General features: G+C 61.9%; 1 protein-coding gene across 1 annotated transcript in view; it reads left to right on the top strand.

Annotated features, from left to right (window-relative positions):
* ARMC9 (armadillo repeat containing 9) overlaps positions 1–16489 on the top strand; it is a 57124-nt gene that overhangs the window by 35675 nt on the left and 4960 nt on the right. The window contains exons 9-18 of the mRNA XM_044675661.1: positions 2245–2279; positions 2468–2579; positions 3744–3836; positions 5087–5177; positions 6759–6882; positions 10097–10236; positions 11114–11190; positions 12389–12463; positions 15288–15378; positions 15986–16047. Of these exons, the coding sequence (XP_044531596.1) occupies positions 2245–2279; positions 2468–2579; positions 3744–3836; positions 5087–5177; positions 6759–6882; positions 10097–10236; positions 11114–11190; positions 12389–12463; positions 15288–15378; positions 15986–16047 (900 nt within the window). The remainder of the gene's footprint in view (positions 1–2244; positions 2280–2467; positions 2580–3743; positions 3837–5086; positions 5178–6758; positions 6883–10096; positions 10237–11113; positions 11191–12388; positions 12464–15287; positions 15379–15985; positions 16048–16489) is intronic.

The following is a 16489-nucleotide window of genomic DNA, read 5'->3' as shown; positions in this document are numbered from 1 at the left end:
TCCTTCATCTTTTTCCCTTTTTGATTCTGCTCTTTTCCCTTTCACAGGTGTTTTGCTTTTAATCACCAGCCTCTACTTCTCCCTCCCTTCTATTACTCCCCCTTCTTTATCTTATTCCCCTCCTACTTCTTTATAAGATAAGGTAGGATTCTATACCCAGATGAGACTGGCCATTATTCCCTCTCTGAGCCAATTCCAGTCAAAGTAAGGTTTAAGCATTCCCCCATCACCACCTTCATCCTCCCCTCCACTGTAATAGTTTTTTGTGCCTCTTTAGGTGAGATAATATACCCTATTCTATGTCTCTCTTCCCTTTTCTCTCAATGCACTCCTTTTTCACCCCTTAATCCTAATGATCTTACTCCTACCCCCTCTGTCTGTCTATTTATACTCCTTATGACTAATACTGACAAAAAATTTCAAGAAATTTAAATATCATCTTTCCACATATGAATAGTGGACCTTATTGAATACTTTAAATTTTATTTCTTAGTTACCTTCTTATGCTTCTCTTGAGTCTTGTATTTGGACATCAGATTTTCTGTTTAGGTCTTATCTTTTCATCAGGAAAGCTTGGAAATCTTCCATTTTATTAAATGACCATTTTTCCCCCTGGAAGAATATATTCAATTTTGCTGGATAGATGATTCTGGGTTGTAAATCTAGTTCTTTTGTCTTCTGGAATATCATATTCCAAGACTTCCTATCCTTTAATGTGGAGGCTGCTGAAGCCTTTGTAATCATTATAGCTCCATGGTATTTGAATTGTTTCTTTCTGGTTGCTTGCAGTATTTTCTCCTTGCCTCGGTGGCTCTTGAATTTAGCTATAGTATAATATTGCCCAGAGCAATATCCGTGTCTGGCAGAGCAGAATGGGAGGCCCCCAGAGGAGGCTGAGGGAGGCTTCAAGGGGTATCTGGGAAGTCCAAAGGAAGAGGGACGTGAAGAGTCCAGGCCACAGAGCTGGGCAGCCAAGAGGACCATCCATGGGCGGGTAGAGCCCTGAGTGCGAGGGCCCAAGGAGGCTCGCGGGCTTGACCACCCGGGATGCCTGGGTCACTGGGCAGACGAGTCAGAATACAGACATTTGTACAGCGCCGGAAAGTACCAGAGGCTCACTATGACCCTGAGAGGGAGGAGCTGGGAGGACCCCCATTCTACAGATAAGGAAACTGAAGCAGATGGGTAAAGTGATTGCTTGGGGGCCAGAGGCCAGATCTGGGCAGTGGTACTGCCAGGCCACCTCAGTGGACGGCTGGGGAGACGTGGAACACTGAAGCCTGATGAGGCCCCATGAGAGAAGGGGTTCTGGGCCTGGGGGGGAGGATGGACGGGGCGTCGGAGAGAGCCCAGAGAGCCGAGGCCCCCCGTGATGGGCAGGAGCTCCGCGCAAGGCAGAAAGAGAGCCAGTTCGGGGGTGCCCTCAAGGAGTTCCTGCTTGCCAGCTCCCCCCACTGACTAGGAATGCCATCGGGGCCCCCCGCTCAGAGAAGGCAGGATTCTGGGGATGGAGGCTTGGCGCTGGGCCTCGGAGTGGAGCAGGCCTTGGTCCGACCCCCACACCCGGCCCCCACACCCGGCCCCGGGCTCACCATTCCCTCAGCAGCAGGGTCGCCCCAAGCTCCCGGCTCCAGGGCCTTCTGCTCTCTGGCTGGACCCAGAATCCCCTCCTGGCCTTTCACCCAGACTTGGACACTCGTTAGCCTCCAGCCTCCCCTCTGTGAGCCGGGATGATGGCAGAGCAGGTGGCCGAGGGGAAGGGGAGGGGCTGGGCAGGGATGGCCACCAGGGGGCGCCCCGGACTGGCCAGGCTGTCGCTTTCAGAGTCGGCCCCAGCCTGCTCCCGGGAGGCCCGCCAGAGGCCCCAAGTGTGGATGGGGGAGAGGCAGGGCCTTCGCTGGGCCTTCTCCCTGCATCTGTGCGGGTGTCCCGTGTCCCCCCAAAGCCTGAAGCCCGGCGGAGGCCTCGTGGCCGTTTGTCCAGCATTGCCCGAGGCGGCCAGGGTGGGCGGCGGACAAAGGGAGGGCACCGAGGGGAGCCTCCCGGCCAGCCCCCCCTTCTCTCCCAGCCCCCCACCCTCGGGGGCCTTCCCAGACTCCTCGGGGTGCTCCTGGGGCGCTGACGAGCTCAGGGGGATCCCCCGTTGTGCTGACTAAAGGGGGGCTGCGGCAGGGACTTGTGCCGTGAGGGAGGCCTTCGGGGCTTCCTTTCCATTCACTCCTCTTCCTCCCTGTCTCCTCCCAGGCCTCCACCATGTTGAGGGCCTCCCTGGCGCCCGCGTAAGTAATGATCTCCCTCCGCTCCCTCCTGGCAGACCCCGGGGCGGCGGGAGGCTCCCGGCCCTGCCGGCCATTTGGCCGTGGTCCCCACGTCCTGAGGGGGTGCCGGAAGCGTCTCCCCGGCAGCGAGGCCCCGAGGCGGCGCCCTCACAGGGACCCTCGTCCTGTCCTCTTTGGGTGCTGAGCAGGAAGCTGAAGGAAGTCCCGCTGCTGCCCTCCCTGGACTACGAGAAGCTCAAGAAGGACCTGACCTTCGGCAGTGACCGGCTGAAGGCCTTCCTGCTGCAGGCGCTGCGCTGGGTACGTGCGGGCCTCCCTGACCCCCCCCTCCCCGGCCTCCCTGACTCCCCCCCGCCGGCCTCCCTGACCCCATCTGGCCTCCCTGCCCCCCGCCCCGGCCTCCCAGGGCCTCGTCTCCACTTCAGAGTGTCCCCGAGGTTTTCTCTTGCCACGTGGGGGAGAGCGTGCAGAGTGGGGGGAGCCTCCTCTGTGGGGTGCCCCCGGGGGGTGACGCTCTCCGCTAGGGACACCCCGCCCGGCCTCAGCCCACGTCCTGGCACCAGAGCAGCTCAGGCCGCAGGGCCGCCACTGCCGGCTTTGGGCTCCTCGGGGGCCCCCGTGGCCGGACAGCGAAGGCGCCCAGCGCCCGAGGGGGCAGTTCCGCTCTGGGGGTTGCGCCGGTGACAGGAGACCCCGCCATGGAACAGCCTTTACATGCTCTAGAGCGTGGCCAGCCAGCGAGCGAGCAAGGGACAGACAGACAGCCGGGGGCGCTGCGCTCGGGGGAGGGTCTGCAGGCGGTAACGAGCACCCCCAGAGGCCTCGCGAGGGTCTGCGGAGCTTTATAAACACACCTCGTGGGATCCCCAGAGGCAGGGAGGCAGGTGCTCCCCTCATCCCCATTTCCCAGATGAGGAAACTGAGGCAGATGGGGGTGAAGTCACCAGGCTACTAAGGCCACACGTGGCTCTCCCTGCCTCCAGGCTCTGCGCTGTCTGGGCGGAGCCCCCCAACCACCCCTAAGAAGGGGCGCCCCTGCCAGAGGAGGGCCCGGGGCCCCTCCGGGCCTCTGACGGAGACAGGGGAAGGGCGGCGTCCGAGGGGAGGCCGTGCCGTGTGGAGACACCGAGGAAGGGGCGCCGGCTGGGCCCTGCCGTCCTGGTTCCGGCCCATCGGGCTTCTCTGTGTCCCAGCAGCCCATGGGGCCGGCACTCCCCCCTCCCCTCAGTTGGCAGACGTCCCCCGTCCTGTCCAGTCTGTCTTGCTGACGCCCCTCCGGCGGGGGCGGCCTCAGGCACCGCCTTCCCCAGCCCCCGGGCACTGCCCTCACCAGGCCTGGCAGAGCTCCTCGAGGGCCCACGAGATTCCCCACGTCCACCCCCCACACGGAGGGCTCCCAGGAGGGCTCTGCCCGCTGCCCCGGGTGCAAGAACAGCCCGCAGACTGCCGCCTTCTCTCCCCCAGCGTCTGACCACGTCTCATCCCGGAGAGCAGAGGGAGACGGTGCTGCAGGCCTACATCAGCAACGACCTGCTGGACTGTCAGAGCCACCGCCAGGTGGGTGAGGCACGAGGGGCCCCTGGCCAGGCCGCGGGCAGCTGCAGGACCTGCTCCCGGAGGGCTCCCAGAGGGCTCTCCTTCGCCCTTGCTGCCTTCACTCTTGTCACCAGCCGGGGCCCATCCAGGACAGCTGTACCCTCTTTTTTTAAACCCTTCTGCATTGGGATCAGTTCTGAGGCAGAAGAGAGTAAAGGGCTGGGCAATGGGCATTAAGTGACTTGCCCAGGGTCATACAGCTAGGAAGTGTCTGAGGCCAGATCTGAGCCCAGTGCCTCCATCTCTAAGCCCAGCACCCCCCCATCGGACCCTTGACCCTTCCCTTCTCATCTCTGCCCCCTCGGCCACTTTCTTATCTTCATTCTTTTCTCTACTGGCTCTCTCCCTGGTCTACAAACATGCCAGGGCTCCTCGACCCTGGCAGCCTTCTCTACCTCCCCTTGAACCAGTCTTGGCCTTTGGCTTCCTCCCCTCACTTCTTGGCCCACGGACCAGGCTTCCCGTCCTCCCAGCAGACCCTGTAAGGTGACCTATGACCTCACAGCCAATCCCCCCAGACAAGATGGCCCAGGCCACCTCAGACCCAGGCTGACCCAAAGAGAGGGTCTCCTCTTTTCCCTTCCACACTTCTGTCGGGGACACCTGCCCATCTGCCCTTTCCACAGCCTTGGCGTTGCTCCAGACTGTGCCCTTCCTATCCTCTGCCAGTTCTTGGCCATTTTCCCACCATCCCTTCTGACCTTTTAGACTCGGTTTCCTTCTTTGTTCAGTCTGGACTGTTAGCTGCGACAGCCTCCTCCCTGGGCTTCCTGCTTTCTCTCTCTTCCTTTCTCCCTCCCTCTGCCTCCACCAAGCTCCCAAGAGTGTCTGAAAGTGGGGGTGTGACCGTGGCATTCCCCATCCATCCCGGCAGTTCTCTGTCCCTCTGGGTGAAACGGTAAACCCCTCTGTTGGGTTTTCCAAAGCCTTCTCAAGTGGACCCGAACCCCATTTTCTGAGCAGCCACTGGGGTTGGAGGCTGGTTGGATGCAGAGTGAGGAAGGGATGAGCCAAAGCCTGGAAGGATGGGCGTGCCTCTGGCAGAAATGGGGAGGGGAGAAGATGGCGGCCGGGTGTGATGACCCCCACAGGAAGAGGCTGCAGCCCGGGTGGGCTTCTGTGACCATGTCTCTGACTTGTAGATTTAGTGAGAAAAGCACTCGGGGTCACTCTTCCTCACTCCCCTTCTTTACGTTGGCTTTTTCTTGCAGAGGAATGTGCTCCAGCTGCTGCATTCCAAGAGTGACGTGGTCCGACAGTACATGGCACGGCTCATCAACGCCTTTGCATCGCTTGCAGAAGGTGAGAGTTCGGATCCTGCTGCCTCATGTGAGCCACTCCTGCTCTGTAGAAAGGGAAGTCCTGGAAGGCTCCAGTCTTTCTCCCCTTGTTGGTGCATCCTAACAGGGGACTGCAAGCACTTGCCTTGGGTTTTCTTAGCCAAGTCCAGTGACCGCCTGGGCTTTGCCTTGCCTGTGCCTCTTTCTAAAAGATTCCTGAAAGGTACTACCAGCTTTTGGCAGCGCCCTTTTCAGGACACAGCGAAATGGGGGGGCCATCAAAGCTGATGTGCTCAGTGCCTCAGACCCTTCCTAGCTGGGTGACCCTGGGCAAGTCACTTCACCCCCATCACCTGGACCTTAGTGTTCTTCTGCTTTAGAACCAATGCACAGTATTGATTCTAAGATGGAAGGCGAGGGTTAAAAAAAAAGCCCATCTCTGTCGTCACTGCAATCAAAGCAAAGCCGAGAATCCCAAAGATAACCCAGACCGGCCCCGGGAGCAGAGCGAGAGCTTGCTCTCTCAGAACGAGGCGCCCCAGTTTTCTGCAGATTTGCTCGTGGTTTGAGCATGTCTGAGGGCTTGTGCAGACGGGACATGCTTTGGTCAGTCAGTTATTTAGTAAAAATCACACACGCTGGAATGGTGCTCGGAAGCGGGCCGAGCAATGGCCTCTTCCCATAGGCTGGGCGGTGCGGAAGTCTTCCTAAGCTCGTTTTACAAAAGTCAGAATGGAGGCTCAGGAGGTCGGGTAACTTGTCCAGAGTCACCGAAGTCGGGATCAGCCCCAGGATCTGAATCCAGCTCCCTTGGTGTTCTACTCTACTATTCTGGGAACGTGGACTAGCTTGGGAACTCAGCCCCAACTGATAGCACCAGGTCCCCGTGGAGTTGCCTCTCATGGCAGGCAGGGAGGGCACAGCTGGCATTTCTACACAAGTGCCAGTGCCTGGGAACTGGACCGTGGCGTCAGAGCCAAGCCTCCTCCCTCTGTCTGTCTATCTGCTAGATCAAGCCTAGAGTCCGGCCTGCCTGGCTCCGGGGTAGCTGCTGCTGCTCTGGGCTCCCCCCGCCTCACTCACACCTCAGGCTTGACTCCCCCCCTCCCAGAAAGGCTTTCAGAAAACCCGACCTTAGTTGGAATGGGGGAGGATGGCTGTTTTGTGGCTTGTGACCTTTCTTGTCTGAGGAGTAAAGCCATGGCCTTCAGCTCCCGCCTCAGTCCCTGGGGAAGAGAAATCTTCTATTTAAAATGAGTTCTTGGGGGCAGCTGGGTAGCTCAGTGGATAGAGTGCCAGGCCTGGAGACGGGAGGTCCTGGGTTCAAATCCAGCCTCAGACACTTCCCAGCTGTGTGACCCTGGGCAAGTCACTTGACCCCCATTGCCCACCCTGACCACTCTTCTGCCTTGGAGCCAATACACAGAAGTTAAGGGTTCCAAAAAAAAAAAACAAACCCAAATAAATAAATAAATAAATGAAGCGAGTTCTTCCCAGGCTGGTGCCCGCTGTGGTCTGGGCGGCATAGCCAGTGTAATCACGATTGAGCCTCTTCCCAGCCGAGCTTGCCCCCAATCCCACGTGCCCTTCTCTCCCGGCCTAGGTCGACTCTACCTCTCCCAGAACACCAAGCTGCTAAGGATGCTGGAAGAGAGGCTGAAAGAGGAGGACCAGGACCTGCTCACCCGCGAGAACGTGCTCGGCGCCTTGCAGAAATTCAGCCTCAGGTGAGGTCTCTGCAGCGGGTCAGGGAGGGTCTGTGAGGGCAGCCGGGCCTTAGATACCCGCCATGCTGCTTCGTGGAGGGAGGGAGGAGCCACCTCGGAAAGGGCGAACAAGCCCCGGATGTCTCGCTCCCCTTGGAAAAACAACCAAGAGATCTTCAGCTCTCCCGGAGGTCTCCCAGGAGCTCCCCCTGCCTCGCCTACAGGCCTCCCCTGGTGAGAGGAGGGAGGGCCGTCCGGTCCCCGCCCGCTGGGCTTCCCTGGAGATCGCCTGCCCGCGAGCTGGTTTCCTTTGTGCCACGCGTCAGCACAGACGCTGCTGCGTAGGCTGCCCTCGGTGTTCTGCGTCTGCTCAGACGAGCCGTCCCCGCTTCTTCCACGGCCGTAGAGCAGCTGGAAAGGCGGAGAGGTTGTCTCGGAGGCCGACTCCAGGCTAGTCGGGTAGCCGGGGCGGCCTCGGGCCTCCGACTCCCAACCCAGCGTCGTCTGCCCTGAAAGAAGCAGCTGCCTCCCTCCGCCGCTTTCCTTTCCTCCAGGGCTGCGCTTCCTTCTCTCCCCAAACTCTCCCCACCCTCCAGGGCTGGGGTCTTCCCCGAGGACCCCTCCTCCTCGGCCCCTCCGCACCAACAGGCTGCGCCCCGCGTTAGAAGGAGCAGAAATACGGTTCCAGGCAAATAGTCTATTTTATCCTGCACAACCGCTCAGTGGGTTTCAGACTGCAGAGTTCTGGAGTGGGGAGAGACCTCGTTAGGCCCTAAAAAGATCTCTACAGAATACACCCTCCCACAGCGGTCATCCAGCTTTGGTTTGCACACCTGAGGGTCACAGGGGGCTCACTACCTCCAGAGGTAGCCTCGTCCACTTTCCTGCTTCGGCCTCCTCAAGGACTCCCAAGAAAACCTAATGAACTGCCTCGACGGGATGCCGTGACGAGCATTTCTTTCTCGTGGCAGCGTCTAAGCCTCCCTTGGACTGGTCTTCTCACTCTTCTTCCCCCTGAGGGAGGCGAGGGGGCCGCAGGGGCATCTCTGCCAGGCCCAGGAAGCTCCGCTTCTTTTCTGACCGCCACCTGGGCCGCTTGTCTCCCGATTCCGGCCCCCCTTCCCTCGGGGGCTCAATCGATCCCGGCCTTTCCGTGCAGCGGCCCTCGCAGGGTCTCCGACGGTCCCCGAGGCTGCCCTCCGGGGCTACGACTTCGGCCTGTGGTCCGGCTGAAGATGCCCACACGCGGGGTTGTTGGGAGGAGAGCCGTCAGACTTGTGGAGCGGCCGAAGGGGGGCACTGGACTGGGGTCCGGAGGTCCGAGTCTGAATACGGGCGCCCCGGGCTTTGGCCTCCCCCCTGCACAGGGGCACGATGGCCTCCCGGGCCCTTCCCGCCCTCAGTCCGAGCCGACGCCACCTGCTGAAAGTCCGGCTTTCACGAGCAGAAGCCGGGAGTGGCGGCCCTCACCTGGCTGTCCTTGGCACCCTCCCTGAGCTTCCCCAGCTGCGGAGACACGTGGCGGGCGAGAGAGAGCTTCCGGCTCGTCCTCTTTCCTGAAACAGTCCCCGAAGCTTCGGGATCCTGAGATCTCGGCACGCTCCGCCGGGGCCTTCCCAGCATCTCCCCCACCGAGACGTCACGGCATTGGAGTGAGACACGGCCAGCCGGGAGGAGCCGAGCCGTCGTCTTCTCCTTCCTCGGATGCTTGAGACCTTTCCTCGCCCAGGAGCCCCAAGAGTTAGGAGCCCCAAGAGTTAGGAGCCCCAAGAGTTAGGAGCCCCAAGAGTTGGGAGCCCCAAGAGTTAGGAGCCCCAGAGGTCAGGAGCCCCAGTGGTCAGGGGCCCCAGTGGTCAGGGGCCCCAGTGGTCAGGGGCCGCAGGGGTTTGAGCACGTTCTCACCAGGAAGCTCGGGGCTCTTGTGCTCTGTTGACACCAGGAGGAAAACAGGGAGCCTGAGGCCAGCAGCTCCCGGCTGCCCCGTGATAGCCTGGCCCAGACTCGGCTGTCAGACCTTCCTCAGTGTTCCAGGGAATTCGGGGGTCGGAGGGGCCTCACCGCAGTAACCGAGTCTCAAAGTCAGGAAGCATTTATGACGAGGTTCTGTGCCAGGCGCTGTGCTAAGTGTGGGGGACCCAAGGAAGGCCTCCCTGGCTTCAGGCTCGCCCCCTGGCGGGGCAGTCAGCACACAGGCAGCTCTGCCCATACAGATAAAGGCAGGGTGGCTGGGTGGTGATCTCAGGGGGGGGGGGAAGGCTCTAGCACTGAAGGGGACCAGCCAAGGCTTCCTTTTGGGGAAGGTGAGATTTAAGGGGAGTCTTGAAGGAGGCCTGGAGGCAGAGGCGAGGAGGGAGGAGATGCCAGGCATGGGGCAGAGGCAGTAGAAAGGGCAGGACTTAGGAGGTGGCGCTGTGCTGAGGTCCCAGGTTGGCAGAGGGCAGCGGGATGGAGTTTGTAAAACGTGACCCCCGATGCGAAGTTGAAAAGGGCCCCGATGTATATATTGTAAACCCTCCCCTTGTCTTAGAATCAGTCCTCTGTATTGGTTCCAAGGAGAAGAGCCGCAAGGGCTGGGCAATGGGGGTCAAGTGACTTGCCCAGGGTCACACAGCTAGGAAGTGTCTGAGGCCAGATTTGAACCCGGGATCTCTTATCTCTGGGCCTGGCTCTCTGCCCACTGAGCCTCCTTGCTGTCTGCCCCAGGGGCTGTGACGGGGCAGCTTTGGGGCACCTTCTGCACCCTCGAGCCACACGGGCTAGATTGTGGGGAGCAGCGCTGTAGGCGGAACCATCACCTCCTGGAAATCCGGGTCTGGTAGGCCGCTGCGAGCCCTTCTACCGTCCTAGGCTTGGGAGGGGCCCGGCCGAACCAGCTCATCTTACAGAGAAGGAAACGCAGCCTCGGAGAGGCCTCCCCTGGCAGAGACAGGCTCGAAGCCGTCTCGGGCCCAGAGCGCTGCCCGCCGCGCCGCATGGCGTCCCTCTGGGAGTCGCCCTGCCAACGGCAGCTCGGCGAGGCCAGCCGAAGCGCCCCACACCTGTTCTGGGCTTGGCCTCTTCCACAGAACCCAGGCCGGTTCTCTGCCCTACACAGATGCCCGGATCCCCCCGGGCACGTGGGGCGGCTTGTTCCGGGGCTCGACTCCCGACGGGACCCACTGAAGCCAGGTGGGGGGCCCGGCCGCAGCGCGAGGCTCGGCCCCGGAGGAGCAGCTCAGCAGGGTTTCCCTTGCAGGCGCGGGCTGCAGTCCACCATGATCCAGGATGGCCTCATCTTCTGGCTCATCGACGTCCTCAAGGACCCCGACTGCCTGTCCGACTACACGCTCGAGTACTCCGTGGCCCTGCTGATGAACCTCTGCCTGCGCAGCGCAGGTCTGCCGCCTCGGGCCCCGGGGGAGGGGGGCAGCTCGGCCTCGGCCTCCGGCCTTCCCGCCTCCTTCCTGTCTCGGTCCGTCGGGCGCCATCCTGCCCAGCTTGCTTCGATAGGGGGGCCTTGGAGGGGAGATGAGTCCGAGGCAGCTGGCAGTCCGGAAAGGGGGCCCAGAGCCGGGGATCCCCGGCCTAACCTCGTCCTCCTGGGAGGAGGAAGGGCAGACGAGGCTTCGCACGTGACTGCGGGCCCAAAGCATGGAGCTGATGATGTGCCTCTTCCCGGGTTAGAGGAATCCACTTACTTGGGGTTCCAACTCCATGGCTAGGCCCTAGCAGGGTGCAGGGGACAGAACTCTGGCCTGGAGTTGGGGAGACCCAAGTTCAGATCCAGCCCCAGTGTGAGCCCACGTGAGTCATTTGGCCTCTGCCTCAGTTTCCTTGACTGTACCAGGGGGACAATAGCAGCACCTCTCCCGGGGTCAGTGAGAGGGTCAGATGAGGTGCTATTTGTGAACCTCTGCCAGCACGCGGCTCCCCCCCTTTCCTTCCACCACAGGGGGTGCTTGTTTCACTTTTCACCACAGTACCCGTGTGGGAGGAGGGGCAGCACCCCTGTTTGTCCTACTTGGAAGCAAAGGGGGGCTGGCATGTCCAGGAGGCACAGCCAAGTGTCACCGTGGAGGCCATGTTGGATCTGAGTTCAAATCTTGCCTCTGCCATTTGGCAGCTCTTTGGGCCTTCTTCCACCACCTGGGGGGCTCATGACACCTTCCTCCCAGGGCCATTGAGCACCACACGAGAGGCGCAGGATGGCAGCCTTCCCTCCCCGTTCCTGGGCTCAGGGCGCAGAGCTCTCATCCATCTCCTTTTCCTGCAGGGAAGAACATGTGCGCCAAGGTGGCCAGTCTGGTGCTCAAAGTCCTCTCAGACCTGCTCGGCCACGAGAACCACGAGGTATTGCCTGCCGGGTTAACCCTGGGGCGGGGGTCGGGGGGCCTTGGTACGGGGGGGGAGGTTTGCCATGATGACTTTTTATTTATTTATTTTTAATTTTATTTTTTTAAACCCTTAACTTCTGTGTATTGGCTCCTTGGTGGAAGAATGGTAAGGGTGAGCAATGGGGGTCAAGTGACTTGCCCAGGGTCACACAGCTGGGAAGTGTCTGAGGCCAGATTTGAACCCAGGACCTCCCATCTCTAGGCCTGACTCTCAATCCACTGAGCTAACCAGCTGCCCCACCATGATGACTTTTTAGTCATTATTCCGTGTTCTTTGATGCACACGTGGAGGCACTCCAGAAAGCTCTTTGGAGGAGGCGCCTCCTCCGCAGCGTGTTTGCAGCATCTGACGGTGTCCCTCGCAGGCAGTAAATCATATTTGCAGTAAGCCATGATGCCGCGTGCGGCGTAGCAGCCAGGCTCCCAGAGGGCAGGTCAGCCGAGTTACAGAGCAAATAGAGACTAGAACCATATCCGTAGGGGCCGTTCTCTTCCCCCCGCAGAACCAGATGCATCAGGCCAAAAAACAAACAAGAAAGAAGTGAAGGCGCGTTTAGAATGGTTCAAAGTTAGTCTGGTCGGAGCACTGGAGAACACCGAATGGGACTAGAAGGACTAGACGCTTTCTCAGCAGCACCCGGCACCGGCACAAAGCCTCGCAGCCCCAGGCAGAAAAGCAGAAATAGTCAATGCCATAAGAATTGCCTGCAGAAAAAGAGGCTCTCCCTCGGGGTTCCTCCTGCAGCCTCGTGGCCGTGTCTGCACTGACTGGGGCTCGCTTAGAATCGGGGCGGGCCGGGGCAGGGGAGGGCCGGACACATGGTCAGGAGGGCTTTCCCTGCTTCTTTCTGGGGGAGTGAGCAGGGCTCTTGTTGGTCCCACTGAAGAAAAGGGCTGGAGAGGAGAGGGGGGTCCCTCTTGGTGAGGACGGAGCTACTGAGAAAAACACAAAGAATCCCGGTTGTTGGAAAGAGCTCTGCGGTCCTCACAGCGACCCCTGCCTACAGAGAATGGACACCCGCCGCCTTTGGAGAGAGCCCAGTGACCTGGCTAGAGGCGTAGCTGGGAGGAGTCTCACTGGGCACACTTTGGCTTTGGGTAACGAGGGCGCCGAGACAAGGCCGTAAGGTGTGTTCTCGCCTCTTCCCCCACAGATCCAGCCCTACGTGAATGGCGCCTTGTACAGCATCCTTTCCATACCATCCATCCGGGAGGAAGCAAGGGCGATGGTGAGAAACTTGGGGGGGACGTCAGAGATCCTGGTGACGCCATCCGTGCCTGGGGGGACAAGGGTGGGGGAAGAGACCCCAAACCCCACCGGCTATTTTAGGGTTTCCTGCCCAGATGCTCCATTAGAGGCTTTCCAGGCAGCTCCGAGGGAGTCCCCTCCCCCCGCCCACCTCAGTTTCTTCATCTACAAAATGGGGCCCATACTAGGCCCCGCCTCCCCGGGTGGGTTTGTCGAGTGCTCCGCAACGCTCTGAAAGCCGCGTCAAGGCCACCTTCGTTCTCCTGCTCGTGTTCCTCATGCTTATCTGCCACGAGTGGGCACGAGGGCGTCCGCATTTGGGAACGGTTCCGCCGCTGGCCCCTTAGGTCGTCTCCAGGCCTCTGAGCACACATGGCTTCTTCCCACGGATCCCGCCTGGCTCTAAGGACGAATTCGGCACCAAGAGGGGTGAAGGGCCGGCTCGAACCCAGAACACGAGCTCAGGCTCGCCTCTCGCCCAAGAGACGCTGGAGGCTTTCCGCATGGCAAGCACGAGCAGCCCCACAAAAGGTGAGATTCGACCGCTTGGCTGATGGGAAAAGCGGAGACAGCTCTGGGCCCACCACCCGGAAGACTCCTTGTCCTGAATGCAGATCCAGTGGCAGACACTCGCTAGCCGTGAGACCCTGGCCAAGTCCCCTCGCTGCGCACGCCTCCATGTCCTCTGTAAAGTGAGCCGGAGCAGGAAATGTCCCTCCAGCATCTCTGCCAAGAGAGCCCCAAATGGGCCTGACCGAGAAGGTCCAGCTGCCCCAGAAGGGCATTTCCACCTCTGCTGTCCAGCCCAGAGGCAGGGAAAGGGAGGCTGCGGGCAACCGCTCGTCCTCGGACCTTCTCCAGAGGAAGATGGAAGATTCGAAGCCAAGCCGAGGCCTGGCATGATCCCCGGATGAGCCCGACCGTTTGAGAGCCTTCCGGGAGGGCAGGCGGCAGTGGCGAGGGGCTCCTGGGCCTGGGCACATTTGCCCCATGAAGAAGGAAAACTGCACAGAAAGAAGTGGGAGGGAGCGCGGAGCAGGGCCAGCCCTCGCGTGCCTGACGGGTGCTACGCCGGCGCCCGCAGGGCCTCCAGGGCAGGGGCCAAGCCTCCAGACGTCCACAGGAGGGATCCAGGAGAAGCCGGCCGGGACACAAGCCGAGGAGCGGCCGCGTTAGCGCGAGGCCGAATGGACTCGGGAAAAGTGAGGAAGCACCCGCAAGGGCTCTGTTTGGGCTCAGAAAACCGCGTCCCTGTAGGAGGAGGGGCAGAAACTTGTCTGGTAAAGATCTGGGGGTCTAAGTGGACTTCAAGCACCCTGCCAGGTCAGGGTGATCTGGCCATCCAGAGCTATATTATTCCTGGACAGACAGAGCCCTCTGGTTGGCCAGAGACCGTCCGGAAGACGACAGCCGGGGTCGGGAGAGGCCTCGAGTCCTTGCCACGTGAGGGGTAGCAGAAGGAGCTGGGGGTGGTCGGGGAGCATCAGGCTGGCATCCGGGTTGGCACAATATGGCGCACGTCTGGGAGGGCCTGAGGCGGAGGAGCCCCTCGGCCCCTTTGCCTTCCCTGGTGCCCAGAGGCGTGTCCTCCAGGCAGCAGCCAAGAAAGACCAACCTGGCTCACGTGTCCAGCTGCTGGCGCCCTCCTGCGGCTCAGGCCGTGCCCCCCCACCTAATGGCTCTCTGATCCCTCCCCCCCCCATGCCATCTCTCACTGGGGCCGGGAAGGAGGGCAGCAGCTCCGGCAGGCCCGGGGTAGAGGGAGGGTCCCGGCGGCAGCGTGACCGCAGGCTCGGCCTCGGACCTGCCTGCTCTGGAGTGGAGGCCGGGCCCTGCCTCCCGCCTTCTGGGGCTCTTCCTGAGAGAAGCCGGCGGTCCAGGTCCTTGTCCTGCCGGACCCTCGGAGCCGCTGGAGGCCCCCGTGCAGGCGCCCTCGTTGGAGACTTGGGCAGGGGCGGCCGGGCCGGAGGGTCCTCATGGGCGGGAGGCGGGAGCCGCAGACACGGCAGCCCTCTGGAGCCGGCACAAGAAATGCCGGCCCGCAGCCTCCCCCCCTTCCCTGCTGGTCAGCAGGAAGGCTGTAGAAGCGAGGCTTAAAGAAACCAGAGACCGGCCTTTCCGGGGCTCTCTGGGACCCCGAGCGCTGCCGCCTTTCGTCGGTGGGTTCCAGGCCCCCCTCGGAGCTCCGCTCGGCCCCCATCGAAGGCAGCCACCGAGGAGGCGTTTTTAGCCGTAAAACCCGAGCGGACGTCCTGCCGGGTGCCGGCCTCCTGCGCTCGGGCCGCCCTTGGTCATCTCGCGCCCTCCTGGGCCCGGCAGCTCCTCGTCCTGCCCGCGGCCTCGTTTTCACGTTCGGAGCTTCCCCTCCAGCCGGGCGTCTCCTCAAGAACCTCCTGGCGCCGTTGGGCCATCCGTGAGGGCTGGTTCCTTTAAGGCCGCCCGAGAGACACCCCCATCACACAGGGCCATCCCACATCTGGAGCAGGTCCGGGCTCCGGTGCCCAAGACAAAGAACACTGAGGATCTGGGTTCAAATCTCTCCTGCAGGCTCTAGAAGTAGACCCTGTGACGGGCCTCATTTTGACGCGGCTCTTGTGCCCCGCGGGGGGGACGTGGCAGGTGTCGGGGAAGGTGCCAGGAGAGGATAAGCGGGAGGGAGGGAGGGAGGGAGCGCGGAGGTGGGCGGGGCCGCCCCTTCCTTTGCAGATGGGGAAACTGAGGCCCGGAGGTTCAGGGTCCGGGGCTGAGCAGCCTGCCTGGGCGCGGAGGGGCGGGCGCTGAGCGCTCCTTCTCGCCGCTCGCAGGGGATGGAGGAGATCCTGCGCTGCTTCATCAAGGAGGGCAACGCCGAGATGATCCGCCAGATCGAATTCATCATCAAACAGCTTAACTCAGGTAGGGCAGAGCCTGGCCTCGGAGCCCCTGGGGGGAGGCTGTGCTGGGGAGGCGCTGAATGGGGGGGGGCGCAGGGGCCCCTCGCGGCGGGGCAGAGCAGCGCTCTGGGGGAAGGCAGGGGTCCGAGGCGGGCCGGGGTGGGCCCAGCACCCTCCTCCATCCTCTTTGGGCTCACCGGAGCCCCCGCGGGCTAAGATGGGGGGTCTCCCTCCCCAGCAGTTGCCCCCCATCCTGCTACCTTCGGGTCCTGCCCTCCCCCCAGAGGCCTTCCCCTCTTCCGTCTGTCCATTCCTTCCCGGCGTCCGTCCCACAGCTGCCTCTTCTCCGCCTTGGCGAGCCAGTAGAGCCCCCCTGCTATGCGGGGGAGGACGTGGCGGTTCTTGTGCTGAACCGGCCTGGGTCCTGGCTGCGAGGCAGAAGGGCGGGCAGGGCTCGGCCATGGGGGTGAAGTGACTCCAGGGCCACCCCACGAGGAGTGTCTGAGGCCAGATCTGAACCCAGGAGCCCGTCTCTGGGCCCGGACCGTCCGCCGAGCCCCGGCTGCCCCATTACGTACGCTGGGACGGCTTTGGTCCGGCTCCCTTTTGGCTTTATTCTTGCCTTCTAGAGGACCCCCTGGACGTGCTCCTGGAGTCCGACGATGACGAGGAGGAAGAAGAGGAGGAGGAGGTAAGTGGAGCCGAAGGTTCCGACCCGCTTCGGGTTCTCCTTTCCTGACAAAGCGGAGCTGCAGGCAGAGCCCCGAGACGGCCGGTGTTGGGGGCCACCTGGCAGTCAGCGGCTGGAGACAGCGTGGCGGGAGGAGGCCGCCGGACATGCGGTGGCCTTTGTCTGAGTATTCTAGCAGGACCCGGCGGGGGCCGGGGAGCTCATCCCTGCTTTCTTCCCAGAATCCCAGACCTGAAGAGGCCTCCGTGGCGGTCGGGCGGCCTTCCGGCTCTCCGCAGGCTCCGGGGTCCGGCCACGTCTCCGGCCTCCCCCCCCCCTCGGGCTTCCTGTGCCCGCGCCAGGCTCGCCAGTCCTCCCCGTCACTGGCCCTGCGCGCCTCCGCCGGTGCAAACAGTCAGCGCCTGCTGAATGCAGAGGGGGGCCGGGGGAGGGGGCCAACATG

Source organism: Gracilinanus agilis, chromosome 4 (genome assembly GCF_016433145.1).
Source record: "Gracilinanus agilis isolate LMUSP501 chromosome 4, AgileGrace, whole genome shotgun sequence".
Classification (NCBI taxonomy): Eukaryota; Metazoa; Chordata; class Mammalia; order Didelphimorphia; family Didelphidae; genus Gracilinanus; species Gracilinanus agilis.
Note: the sequence above shows the minus strand (reverse complement) of the source record. Positions and strands in the feature narration are given on the sequence as shown.